This window comes from Anomaloglossus baeobatrachus, chromosome 10 (genome assembly GCF_048569485.1).
Source record: "Anomaloglossus baeobatrachus isolate aAnoBae1 chromosome 10, aAnoBae1.hap1, whole genome shotgun sequence".
Lineage (NCBI taxonomy): Eukaryota > Metazoa > Chordata > Amphibia > Anura > Aromobatidae > Anomaloglossus > Anomaloglossus baeobatrachus.
This window is the reverse complement of record NC_134362.1, coordinates 3,967,436-3,980,878: the sequence shown is the minus strand read 5'-3', so window position 1 is coordinate 3,980,878 and position 13,443 is coordinate 3,967,436. Positions and strand designations below refer to the sequence as shown.

At 50.9% G+C, this 13,443-nt stretch overlaps 1 protein-coding gene across 1 annotated transcript in view; it reads right to left on the bottom strand.

The window, feature by feature from the left end:
* The window catches only part of PLEKHA7 (pleckstrin homology domain containing A7), a 90,539-nt gene that overhangs the window by 16,836 nt on the left and 60,260 nt on the right, over window positions 1-13,443 (bottom strand). Inside the window, exons 17-20 of the mRNA XM_075325470.1 lie at window positions 13,202-13,414; window positions 13,020-13,128; window positions 8,361-8,455; window positions 8,074-8,274 (exon numbers count right to left, since the gene is read on the bottom strand). Coding sequence (XP_075181585.1) covers window positions 8,074-8,274; window positions 8,361-8,455; window positions 13,020-13,128; window positions 13,202-13,414 — 618 coding nt within the window. The remainder of the gene's footprint in view (window positions 1-8,073; window positions 8,275-8,360; window positions 8,456-13,019; window positions 13,129-13,201; window positions 13,415-13,443) is intronic.

Genomic DNA, 13,443 nt, shown 5'->3' with positions numbered 1-13,443 from the left:
CAGAGATCAGCAGTGACATCACTGAGAACACCTCCTATCCATCACCAGAGATCAGCAGTGACATCACTGAGAACACCTCCTATCCATCACCAGAGATCAGCAGTGACATCACTGAGAACACCTCCTATCCATCACCAGAGATCAGCGGTGACATCACTGAGAACATCGCCTATCCATCACCAGAGATCAGCGGTGACATCACTGAGAACACCTCCTATCCATCACCAGAGATCAGCGGTGACATCACTGAGAACACCTCCTATCCATCACCAGAGATCAGCGGTGACATCACTGAGAACACCTCCTATCCATCACCAGAGATCAGCGGTGACATCACTGAGAACACCTCCTATCCATCACCAGAGATCAGCGGTGACATCACTGAGAACACCTCCTATCCATCACCAGAGATCAGCAGTGACATCACTGAGAACACCATCTATCCATCACAAGACATCAGCAGTGACATCACTGAGAACACCGCCTATCCATCACCAGAGATCAGCGGTGACATCACTGAGAACACCGCCTATCCATCACCAGAGATCAGCAGTGACATCACTGAGAACACCTCCTATCCATCACCAGAGATCAGCAGTGACATCACTGAGAACACCTCCTATCCATCACCAGAGATCAGCAGTGACATCACTGAGAACACCTCCTATTCATCACCAGAGATCAGCAGTGACATCACTGAGAACACCACCTATCCATCACCAGAGATCAGCAGTGACATCACTGAGAACACCTCCTATCCATCACCAGAGATCAGCAGTGACATCACTGAGAACACCACCTATCCATCACCAGAGATCAGCGGTGACATCACTGAGAACACCACCTATCCATCACCAGAGATCAGCGGTGACATCACTGAGAACACCGCCTATCCATCACCAGAGATCAGCGGTGACATCACTGAGAACACCTCCTATCCATCACCAGAGATCAGCGGTGACATCACTGAGAACACCTCCTATCCATCACCAGAGATCAGCGGTGACATCACTGAGAACACCGCCTATCCATCACCAGAGATCAGCGGTGACATCACTGAGAACACCTCCTATCCATCACCAGAGATCAGCGGTGACATCACTGAGAACACCTCCTATCCATCACCAGAGATCAGCGGTGACATCACTGAGAACACCTCCTATCCATCACCAGAGATCAGCAGTGACATCACTGAGAACACCGCCTATCCATCACAAGAGATCAGCGGTGACATCACTGAGAACACCGCCTATCCATCACCAGAGATCAGCGGTGACATCACTGAGAACACCGCCTATCCATCACCAGAGATCAGCAGTGACATCACTGAGAACACCTCCTATCCATCACCAGAGATCAGCAGTGACATCACTGAGAACACCTCCTATCCATCACCAGAGATCAGCAGTGACATCACTGAGAACACCTCCTATCCATCACCAGAGATCAGCAGTGACATCACTGAGAACACCACCTATCCATCACCAGAGATCAGCAGTGACATCACTGAGAACACCTCCTATTCATCACCAGAGATCAGCAGTGACATCACTGAGAACACCACCTATCCATCACCAGAGATCAGCAGTGACATCACTGAGAACACCTCCTATCCATCACCAGAGATCAGCAGTGACATCACTGAGAACACCTCCTATCCATCACCAGAGATCAGCAGTGACATCACTGAGAACACCACCAATCCATCACCAGAAATCAGCAGTGACATCACTGAGAACACCTCCTATCCATCACCAGAGATCAGCAGTGACATCACTGAGAACACCACCTATCCATCACCAGAGATCAGCAGTGACATCACTGAGAACACCTCCTATCCATCACCAGAGATCAGCGGTGACATCACTGAGAACACCACGTATCCATCACCAGAGATCAGCAGTGACATCACTGAGAACACCTCCTATCCATCACCAGAGATCAGCAGTGACATCACTGAGAACACCTCCTATCCATCACCAGAGATCAGCAGTGACATCACTGAGAACACCTCCTATTCATCACCAGAGATCAGCAGTGACATCACTGAGAACACCACCTATCCATCACCAGAGATCAGCAGTGACATCACTGAGAACACCTCCTATCCATCACCAGAGATCAGCAGTGACATCACTGAGAACACCTCCTATCCATCACCAGAGATCAGCGGTGACATCACTGAGAACACCACGTATCCATCACCAGAGATCAGCGGTGACATCATTGAGAACACCACCTATCCATCACCAGAGATCAGCGGTGACATCACTGAGAACACCTCCTATCCATCACCAGAGATCAGCGGTGACATCACTGAGAACATCGCCTATCCATCACCAGAGATCAGCGGTGACATCACTGAGAACACCTCCTATCCATCACCAGAGATCAGCGGTGACATCACTGAGAACACCTCCTATCCATCACCAGAGATCAGCGGTGACATCACTGAGAACACCTCCTATCCATCACCAGAGATCAGCGGTGACATCACTGAGAACACCTCCTATCCATCACCAGAGATCAGCGGTGACATCACTGAGAACACCTCCTATCCATCACCAGAGATCAGCAGTGACATCACTGAGAACACCACCTATCCATCACAAGAGATCAGCAGTGACATCACTGAGAACACCGCCTATCCATCACCAGAGATCAGCGGTGACATCACTGAGAACACCGCCTATCCATCACCAGAGATCAGCAGTGACATCACTGAGAACACCTCCTATCCATCACCAGAGATCAGCAGTGACATCACTGAGAACACCACCTATCCATCACCAGAGATCAGCAGTGACATCACTGAGAACACCTCCTATCCATCACCAGAGATCAGCAGTGACATCACTGAGAACACCTCCTATCCATCACCAGAGATCAGCAGTGACATCACTGAGAACACCTCCTATCCATCACCAGAGATCAGCGGTGACATCACTGAGAACACCTCCTATCCATCACCAGAGATCAGCAGTGACATCACTGAGAACACCTCCTATCCATCACCAGAGATCAGCAGTAACATCACTGAGAACACCGCCTATCCATCACCAGAGATCAGCGGTGACATCACTGAGAACACCGCCTATCCATCACCAGAGATCAGCGGTGACATCACTGAGAACACCTCCTATCCATCACCAGAGATCAGCGGTGACATCACTGAGAACACTTCCTATCCACCACCAGAGATCAGCGGTGACATCACTGAGAACACCTCCTATCCATCACCAGAGATCAGCGGTGACATCACTGAGAACACCTCCTATCCATCACCAGAGATCAGCAGTGACATCACTGAGAACACCTCCTATCCATCACCAGAGATCAGCAGTGACATCACTGAGAACACCACCTATCCATCACCAGAGATCAGCGGTGACATTACTGAGAACACCGCCTATCCATCACCAGAGATCAGCGGTGACATCACTGAGAACACCTCCTATCCATCACCAGAGATCAGCGGTGACATCACTGAGAACACCTCCTATCCATCACCAGAGATCAGCAGTGACATCACTGAACACCTCCTATCCATCACCAGAGATCAGCAGTGACATCACTGAGAACACCGCCTATCCATCACCAGAAATCAGCAGTGACATCACTGAGAACACCGCCTATCCATCACCAGAGATCAGAGGTGACATCACTGAGAACACCTCCTATCCATCACCAGAGATCAGCAGTGACATCACTGAGAACACCTCCTATCCATCACCAGAGATCAGCAGTGACATCACTGAGAACACCTCCTATCCATCACCAGAGATCAGCAGTGACATCACTGAGAACACCTCCTATCCATCACCAGAGATCAGCAGTGACATCACTGAGAACACCTATCCATCACCAGAGATCAGCAGTGACATCACTGAGAACACCTCCTATCCATCACCAGAGATCAGCAGTGACATCACTGAGAACACCTCCTATCCATCACCAGAGATCAGCAGTGACATCACTGAGAACACCTCCTATCCATCACCAGAGATCAGCAGTGACATCACTGAGAACACCTCCTATCCATCACCAGAGATCAGCAGTGACATCACTGAGAACACCTCCTATCCATCACCAGAGATCAGCGGTGACATCACTGAGAACACCACCTATCCATCACCAGAGATCAGCAGTGACATCACTGAGAACACCTCCTATCCATCACCAGAGATCAGCAGTGACATCACTGAGAACACCTCCTATCCATCACCAGAGATCAGCAGTGACATCACTGAGAACACCTATCTATCACCAGAGATCAGCAGTGACATCACTGAGAACACCTCCTATCCATCACCAGAGATCAGCGGTGACATCACTGAAAACACCGCCTATCCATCACCAGAGATCAGCGGTGACATCACTGAGAACACCGCCTATCCATCACCAGAGATCAGCAGTGACATCACTGAGAACACCTCCTATCCATCACCAGAGATCAGCGGTGACATCACTGAGAACACCTCCTATCCATCACCAGAAATCAGCAGTGACATCACTGAGAACACCTCCTATCCATCACCAGAGATCAGCAGTGACATCACTGAGAACACCTCCTATCCATCACCAGAGATCAGCAGTGACATCACTGAGAACACCTCCTATCCATCACCAGAGATCAGCAGTGACATCACTGAGAACACCTCCTATCCATCACCAGAGATCAGCAGTGACATCACTGAGAACACCTATCCATCACCAGAGATCAGCAGTGACATCACTGAGAACACCTCCTATCCATCACCAGAGATCAGCAGTGACATCACTGAGAACACCTCCTATCCATCACCAGAGATCAGCAGTGACATCACTGAGAACACCTCCTATCCATCACCAGAGATCAGCAGTGACATCACTGAGAACACCTCCTATCCATCACCAGAGATCAGCAGTGACATCACTGAGAACACCTCCTATCCATCACCAGAGATCAGCGGTGACATCACTGAGAACACCACCTATCCATCACCAGAGATCAGCAGTGACATCACTGAGAACACCTCCTATCCATCACCAGAGATCAGCAGTGACATCACTGAGAACACCTCCTATCCATCACCAGAGATCAGCAGTGACATCACTGAGAACACCTATCTATCACCAGAGATCAGCAGTGACATCACTGAGAACACCTCCTATCCATCACCAGAGATCAGCGGTGACATCACTGAAAACACCGCCTATCCATCACCAGAGATCAGCGGTGACATCACTGAGAACACCGCCTATCCATCACCAGAGATCAGCAGTGACATCACTGAGAACACCTCCTATCCATCACCAGAGATCAGCGGTGACATCACTGAGAACACCTCCTATCCATCACCAGAAATCAGCAGTGACATCACTGAGAACACCTCCTATCCATCACCAGAGATCAGCAGTGACATCACTGAGAACACCTCCTATCCATCACCAGAGATCAGCAGTGACATCACTGAGAACTGCGCCTATCCATCACCAGAGATCAGCGGTGACATCACTGAGAACACCGCCTATCCATCACCAGAGATCAGCAGTGACATCACTGATAACACCTCCTATCCATCACCAGAGATCAGCAGTGACATCACTGAGAACACCTCCTATCCATCACCAGAGATCAGCAGTGACATCACTGAGAACACCTCCTATCCATCACCAGAGATCAGCGGTGACATCACTGAGAACACCTCCTATCCATCACCAGAGATCAGCAGTGACATCACTGAGAGCACCTCCTATCCATCACCAGAGATCAGCAGTGACATCACTGAGAGCACCTCCTATCCATCACCAGAGATCAGCGGTGACATCACTGAGAGCACCTCCTATCCATCACCAGAGATCAGCAGTGGCATCACTGAGAACACCGCCTATCCATCACCAGAGATCAGCAGTGACATCACTGAGAACACCTCCTATCCATCACCAGAGATCAGTGGTGACATCACTGAGAACACTGCCTATCCATCACCAGAGATCAGCTGTGACATCACTGAGAACACCACCTATCCATCACCAGAGATCAGCAGTGACATCACTGAGAACATCACCTATCCATCACCAGAGATCAGCGGTGACATCACTGAGAACACCTCCTATCCATCACCAGAGATCAGCGGTGACATCACTGAGAACACCTCCTATCCATCACCAGAGATCAGCAGTGACATCACTGAGAACACCTCCTATCCATCACCAGAGATCAGCAGTGACATCACTGAGAACACCGCCTATCCATCACCAGAGATCAGCAGTGACATCACTGAGAACACCTCCTATCCATCACCAGAGATCAGCGGTGACATCACTGAGAACACCGCCTATCCATCACCAGAGATCAGCAGTGACATCACTGAGAACACTGCCTATCCATCACCAGAGATCAGCGGTGACATCACTGAGAACATCGCCTATCCATCACCAGATATCAGCAGTGACATCACTGAGAACACCTCCTATCCATCACCAGAGATCAGCGGTGACATCACTGAGAACACCGCCTATCCATCACCAGAGATCAGCAGTGACATCACTGAGAACACCGCCTATCCATCACCAGAGATCAGCGGTGACATCACTGAGAACACCTCCTATCCATCACCAGAGATCAGCGGTGACATCACTGAGAACACCGCCTATCCATCACCAGAGATCAGTGGTGACATCACTGAGAACACCTCCTATCCATCACCAGAGATCAGCGGTGACATCACTGAGAACACCTCCTATCCATCACCAGAGATCAGCGGTGACATCACTGAGAATACCTCCTATCCATCACCAGAGATCAGGAGTGACATCACTAAGAATACCTCCTATCCATCACCAGAGATCAGCGGTGACATCACTGAGAACACCGCCTATCCATCACCAGAGATCAGCAGTGACATCACTGAGAACACCGCCTATCCATCACCAGAGATCAGCAGTGACATCACTGAGAACACCTACTATCCATCACCAGAGATCAGCAGTGACATCACTGAGAACACCTTCTATCCATCACCAGAGATCAGCAGTGACATCACTGAGAACACCGCCTATCCATCACCAGAGATCAGCGGTGACATCACTGAGAACACCGCCTATCCATCACCAGAGATCAGCGGTGACATCACTGAGAACACCTCCTATCCATCACCAGAGATCAGCGGTGACATCACTGAGAACACCGCCTATCCATCACCAGAGATCAGCAGTGACATCACTGAGAACACCACCTATCCATCACCAGAGATCAGCGGTGACATCACTGAGAACACCTCCTATCCATCACCAGAGATCAGCGGTGACATCACTGAGAACACCTCCTATCCATCACCAGAGATCAGCGGTGACATCACTGAGAACACCTCCTATCCATCACCAGAGATCAGCGGTGACATCACTGAGAACACCTCCTATCCATCACCAGAGATCAGCAGTGACATCACTGAGAATGCTGCCTGTCATTAGAGTTCGGCAGTGACTAATGATCTGGCACGGATCGTGGTTTCCCCCTCACATTACTAGTCCATCGCTGTCCCCGCCCTGCTCTCTCCCGCCATTTCCCACCAGTGGAGATGGGTGGTAGAAGCAGCTGATGGAGGTTACTGGGCATCGATCGGGCACAGGTCAGTAATGCAGGGCGGAGGGTGCAGCCTGGCAGAGATGAGTATGGCGGTTAGTGGGTTCTGCATTAATAATTTCAATGTAAGAGGCAGCAAGATGATGAATGAGGCTGGAGCAGCACGTGGGATGATTAGCGGCAGCGGTGACTGATCAGAGTTGGGTCCTGACATTCATTGCATGTGTCGCCCCCTGCTGTCATACATAGTGTTAGTGTAGGAACGTGCGGAGGGGCCGCAGGGTCTTGTGCTTGTTACTCTAGAAGCGGAGATGATGCCACAATGGAAACGCTTCATCCTTCTGTCTTAGAAAATAGTGCGCTGTGCAGACGTCTAAACTATGAGGTTACACGGAGCTCAAGAGCGGCCGCCATTAATCCCTGCAGCTAAAGAAAGCAATGATTCTACCGGGAGATCATGCACCCAGCGCGGAAGGACTACAAGTCACAGGACGCCCCTAACATACTGAGCTGAGGTCCGCAGACAGGGGGCGGGAGGTCGCTCTGCCCGGGACCACCGGCTTTTCTCCTTGGCTGAGCGTTCTCTTGCGTTCCCGGACCAAGGCCTTCTGATGGCGCTTCATACGCTCCAGTTGCTCCTCCGCGCTCATTTTACCTCTTTGGTTGTCGCCGGAGTAGAGGCGCTCAAAGGCACTTTTTGGTCTGTCCTGTTATAGACACAAACAAAAAATTGGTGCACAAGGAAAGAACCCAATGGCGAGGTGTGAGCAGAGGCAATGTCTTCCCTCGGTACCTTAGGACCATCTGTAGTGGTGGCCCTCCTCAATGTGACGTACGATGCCACTGAAGAAGACGACTGCGCCAGCCTGGAGGTTGACCCAGATAAACCTGTAGGAAAGGTTTCACAAGTGTAAGACTGCGGCACCGGTCTATGGAGGCAGCAATGATGAGGGCTTGAACAGCAAGACTGCGGCACTGGTCTATGGAGGCCACAGGACAAGTCTCGAACGATAAGAATGTAGCAATAGTCTATGGAGGTCACAGGACAATAGTAAGAATGTGGCACCCGTCTATGGAGGTGGCAATGCCGAGAGCTCTAACGGTAAGAATGCGGCACCGGTCTATGGAGGTGGAAATGCTGATGGCTCGAATGGCAAGACTGCGGCACCGGTCTATGGAGGTGGAAATGCTGAGGGCTCGAATGGTAAGACTGCGGCACCGGTCTAGGATGGTGGAAATGCTGAGGGCTCGAATGGCAAGACTGCGGATTGTGAAGATGTAATTTACCCTCTCACTGTATATGCTGTGATACTATGTCATGATATGTATATTTCCCTGGTTGTATTAGTTGTAATTCATGTATTTCCTTGGGGGAGCTACTGGTCTCAATGTGTCTCTCTCATACAATTGTAGTCTTGGCATCTAATGTGATTATGTAAATAGCCTGTCCTCTTCTTTCCAGAGTTGTGTATCTATTCTGTAATTGCATTGGCCAGTGAAGGAATAGTCATTGTTCTTTACAGCAGGGGATCCCTTCATCTACTGTGGCTGGCAGACATATTGGAGCCCTGTGATGGACCAAACCATTGATGATAGGATGTGTGACCCCTACCCCCTGAACAAACATGGTGGGCTGGTCAAGCAGCCCAGACAATGCATTTCCCTTTTTGTAACTTCAGAGTGAGCTGAAACTTGAAGAGAGTAGGAGCTCCAGCCTGTGTGGCTGTGGACACGGACGGAGCTAGGCCTCTGTGGCGGCCCGTGGGATTGTGTGGAACTCTTTGGACTACTGTAAGGACGATTGCTTTGTTATCCGGTCCGAGGATTGTCGGGAAGGGCCCCCGAATCTGTTTTATGTGGACTAATCGTGTGCTGTTCCTGTATTCCTGTTAATAAACCTGTTGGATCGTTCCTCGGCCTCGTCCATCCTTTGCTCTGTTGTACACGCCCGTCACAAACTGGTGGCAGCGGTGGGATCAGAGCAGAAGGAATGGAGGACAACGGCCCATTAACATCTGGAATCAGAACCTCAGAATACAAGAACTGGACTGTGGTGAGCCTACAAACAATGGCCCGTGAAGTAGGAGTTCGTTTCAAAGGACTCTCCAAGGAGCAGCTGATTGAGGCGCTAGAAGGAGTCTGTTCGCAAAATGACGTGGAGGAAGGATCCTCACAGCAAACGGAAGAAAGACGGCAGCCGGAGGTGAATACCCAAAAAAGTCAATGGGTTGTGTGGTACAAGGAGGAGATGGCACTGCTTGGAGATGAGGCCACCATAGAAGATAAGAGGGAGGCCATGCGTGGAGCTAAAGAGAAGGAGCGCAGGATGGAGGAGATGGCACTGCTGGATAAGGAGCTCGCTGTGGAAGCCGCGAGAGGTTCCAGACAGACTGTAACCCCAGCACCCATCATGAGGGAACTTCCCAGGGTGTCCCGCAAAGACTTTAAGCCGTTTAATGAGGCTGCAGGCGACATTGAGGGCTTCTTCCAGGACTTTGAGCATCAGTGTCGATTAATGGAAGTCCCGGACAGGGAGCGTGTCCGGCATCTGGTTGGGCTCCTAGAGGGGGGAGCTGCTGAAGCCTATAGAGCTATGGACCCTCGGTGGAACTGTGAGTATGCGGATATTAAACAGACTATTCTAGAACATTATGCTGTGACCCCAGACACTTACAGGACTCAGTTCCGTGCTTTAGCAGGTGATGGGGAAGTGTCTTTTAAGATATATGCTCATAGACTCAAACAAATATGTAATCGCTGGCTGGAGGCAGAGGAGGCCTTATCTTGGGAGACCTTCCTGCAGGTCATCCTAAAAGAACAATTCTTTGCCCAGTGCCACGCTGAGATCCGGGAATGGGTGCGTGAGAGAAAACCAGCGACAGTGGAGGAAGCTGCTGCTCTCGCTGATGAGCCTCTCACCATCAAGCCGCAGTGGAGGGTTCTGTTGGAGGATGGAGAGACGCCTAACAGCTCCACAACACCGGATGCCCCCAGTTATTCTGTCCCCATTGTTCCCCGTTCCTCTAAGCCACCACATGTTGATACCAGTGTTAATGTGCCTCCAGTTGCTTCTACTGCACTTTCTGGAATACGCCGGGGAGAGGAAGTAACAGAGCGCAGGTGTTATGTTTGTAGGCATCCCGGGCATTTGCAGGCCTCATGCCCAGCCAGGCCATGGAGGAATCATCCTCAAACCCCTACAGCACCTTCAGGTGGGAGCCGGCCTCCAAGTTCCCCTACCCCTTACCCAAGAGGATGCCTTGGATGGAGGGAGACCCAGCTCAGATGCTATCAATGTGGACAGCCAGGGCATCGGCAAGTCTCCTGCCCAGCTGTTCAAATGAGGACTGATCCTGCACCCAATCGGATTGTTAATTATTTACAGCCCAGTGCCATGGAGGAAGATGTGGCACCGTTATGTGAGGACTGGCCTAGTGACTCAGCCCCCCATGTTGCACCACCAGGAGTTTACGGGGTGCGACCCGCAGTTATGACGACTTCTGCTCATCGAGGTAAGCACTTGCAGGAGGTTGTGCTGGATGGACAGAGACTTGTTGGATTTTGTGACTTGGGTGCTTTCCTCACACTGGCTGATCCCCGAGTGGTTCGGCCTGAGGCAATCCATAGAGGACCTGGGATTGTTATTGAACTGGCTGGTGGACAATGGAGGACTATTCCCACAGCCACTGTGGATCTGAACTTTGGTTTTGGGGTCAGGCGATGTGTGGTTGGGGTGATGGGTGGTCTGCCTGCAGCTGTTCTCCTGGGCAAGGATGTGGGAGAGCTACGATGCCAATTCGTGGCTGCATGAAGCCACATGTAAGTAACGCTCTGCCTGTGTGTACTTAACCAGTGACCTGTAGAGGTCCCTAGTACGTACACAAGTTGGGAGGGGGAGGGATTGTGAAGATGTAATTTACCCTCTCACTGTATATGCTGTGATACTATGTCATGATATGTATATTTCCCTGGTTGTATTAGTTGTAATTCATGTATTTTCTTGGGGGAGCTACTGGTCTCAATGTGTCTCTCTCATACAATTGTAGTCTTGGCATCTAATGTGATAATGTAAATAGCCTGTCCTCTTCTTTCCAGAGTTGTGTATCTAATCTGTAATTGCATTGGCCAGTGAAGGAATAGTCATTGTTCTTTACAGCAGGGGATCCCTTCATCTACTGTAGCTGGCAGACATATTGGAGCCCTGTGATGGACCAAACCATTGATGATAGGATGTGTGACCCCTACCCCCTGAACAAACATGGTGGGCTGGTCAAGCAGCCCAGACAATGCATTTCCCTTTTTGTAACTTCAGAGTGAGCTGGAACTAAGAGAGGAAGGAGCTCCAGCCTGGGTGGCTGTGGACACGGATGGAGCTAGGCCTGTGTGGCGGCCCGTGGGATTGTGTGGAACTCTTTGGACTACTGTAAGGACGATTGCTTTGTTATCCGGTCCGAGGATTGTCGGGAAGGGCCCCCGAATCTGTTTTATGTGGACTAATCGTGTGCTGTTCCTGTATTCCTGTTAATAAACCTGTTGGATCGTTCCTCGGCCTCGTCCATCCTTTGCTCTGTTGTACACGCCCGTCACATGCGGCACCGGTCTATGGAGGTGGAAATGCTGAGGGCTCGAATGGTAAGACTGCGGCACCGGTCTATGGAGGTGGAAATGCTGAGGGCTCGAATGGTAAGACTGCGGCACTGGTCTACCGTCTATGGAGGTGGAAATGCTGAGGGCTCGAATGGTAAGACTGCGGCATCAGTTTATGGAGGTGGAAATGCGGAGGGCTCGAATGGTAAGACTGCGGCATCGTTATATGGAGGTGGAAATGCTGAGGACTCGAATGGTAAGACTGCGGCACCGGTCTATGGAGGTGGAAATGCTGAGGGCTCGAATGGTAAGACTGCGGCACCGGTCTATGGAGGTGGAAATGCTGAGGGCTCGAATGGTAAGACTGCGGCACTGGTCTATGGAGGTGGAAATGCTGAGGGCTCGAATGGTAAGACTGCGGCACCGGTCTATGGAGGCGGAAATGCTGAGGGTTCGAATGGTAAGACTGCGGCACCGGTCTATGGAGGTGGAAATGCTGAGGGCTCGAATGGTAAGACTGCGGCACTGGTCTATGGAGGTGGAAATGCTGAGGGCTCGAATGGTAAGACTGCGGCACCGGTCTATGGAGGTGGAAATGCTGAGGGCTCGAATGGTAAGACTGCGGCACTGGTCTATGGAGGTGGAAATGCTGAGGGCTCGAATGGTAAGACTGCGGCACCGGTCTATGGAGGTGGAAATGCTGAGGGCTCGAATAGATCATCCAACTCCAGGTTAGAGCCATGGACTCGGCAGATATGGGGGTCACTCCTACAAAGCCGCTGCTTGTCAACATGTTCTTATATGGGAAGTGACAGCTACTGATCAGGACTGGGAACGATGCGACAGGTGACCACAAAGCACTTACCTCTGGTGGGCAAGGTCTGGTAGCCAGGATCTGAGCTCAGGAAGGCAGAGGTGCAGTCATCGGCCAGGTTAGCCAGTTCTGGGTCGCTGACGTATGATCGAAGCTCCACCTGGCACCAGAACATAGACAGAATATAATGACATGAAGGCACGACGGGAGCACAGGAGCAGCGGCCACGTTACCCTGTAGTCTCCGTTTGTGCCCTGGCCGAATTCGCGGTCTCGCTTCCTCTCATCAGACTGTCTCTTTAGGCCACGTACAGACGTGTGCCTGATGACAGAGGATTCTCTGGGTGGCGGAGGTAGTGCAGGTGGAGGTGGAATATTCGGGGAAAGGTCTGCATCCTCAGGACTGTACATGTCAGGCAGCGGTGGACGTGGAGGGGCACTCTCCACCTAATGACAGAAAGGAAGGCGAAATATGA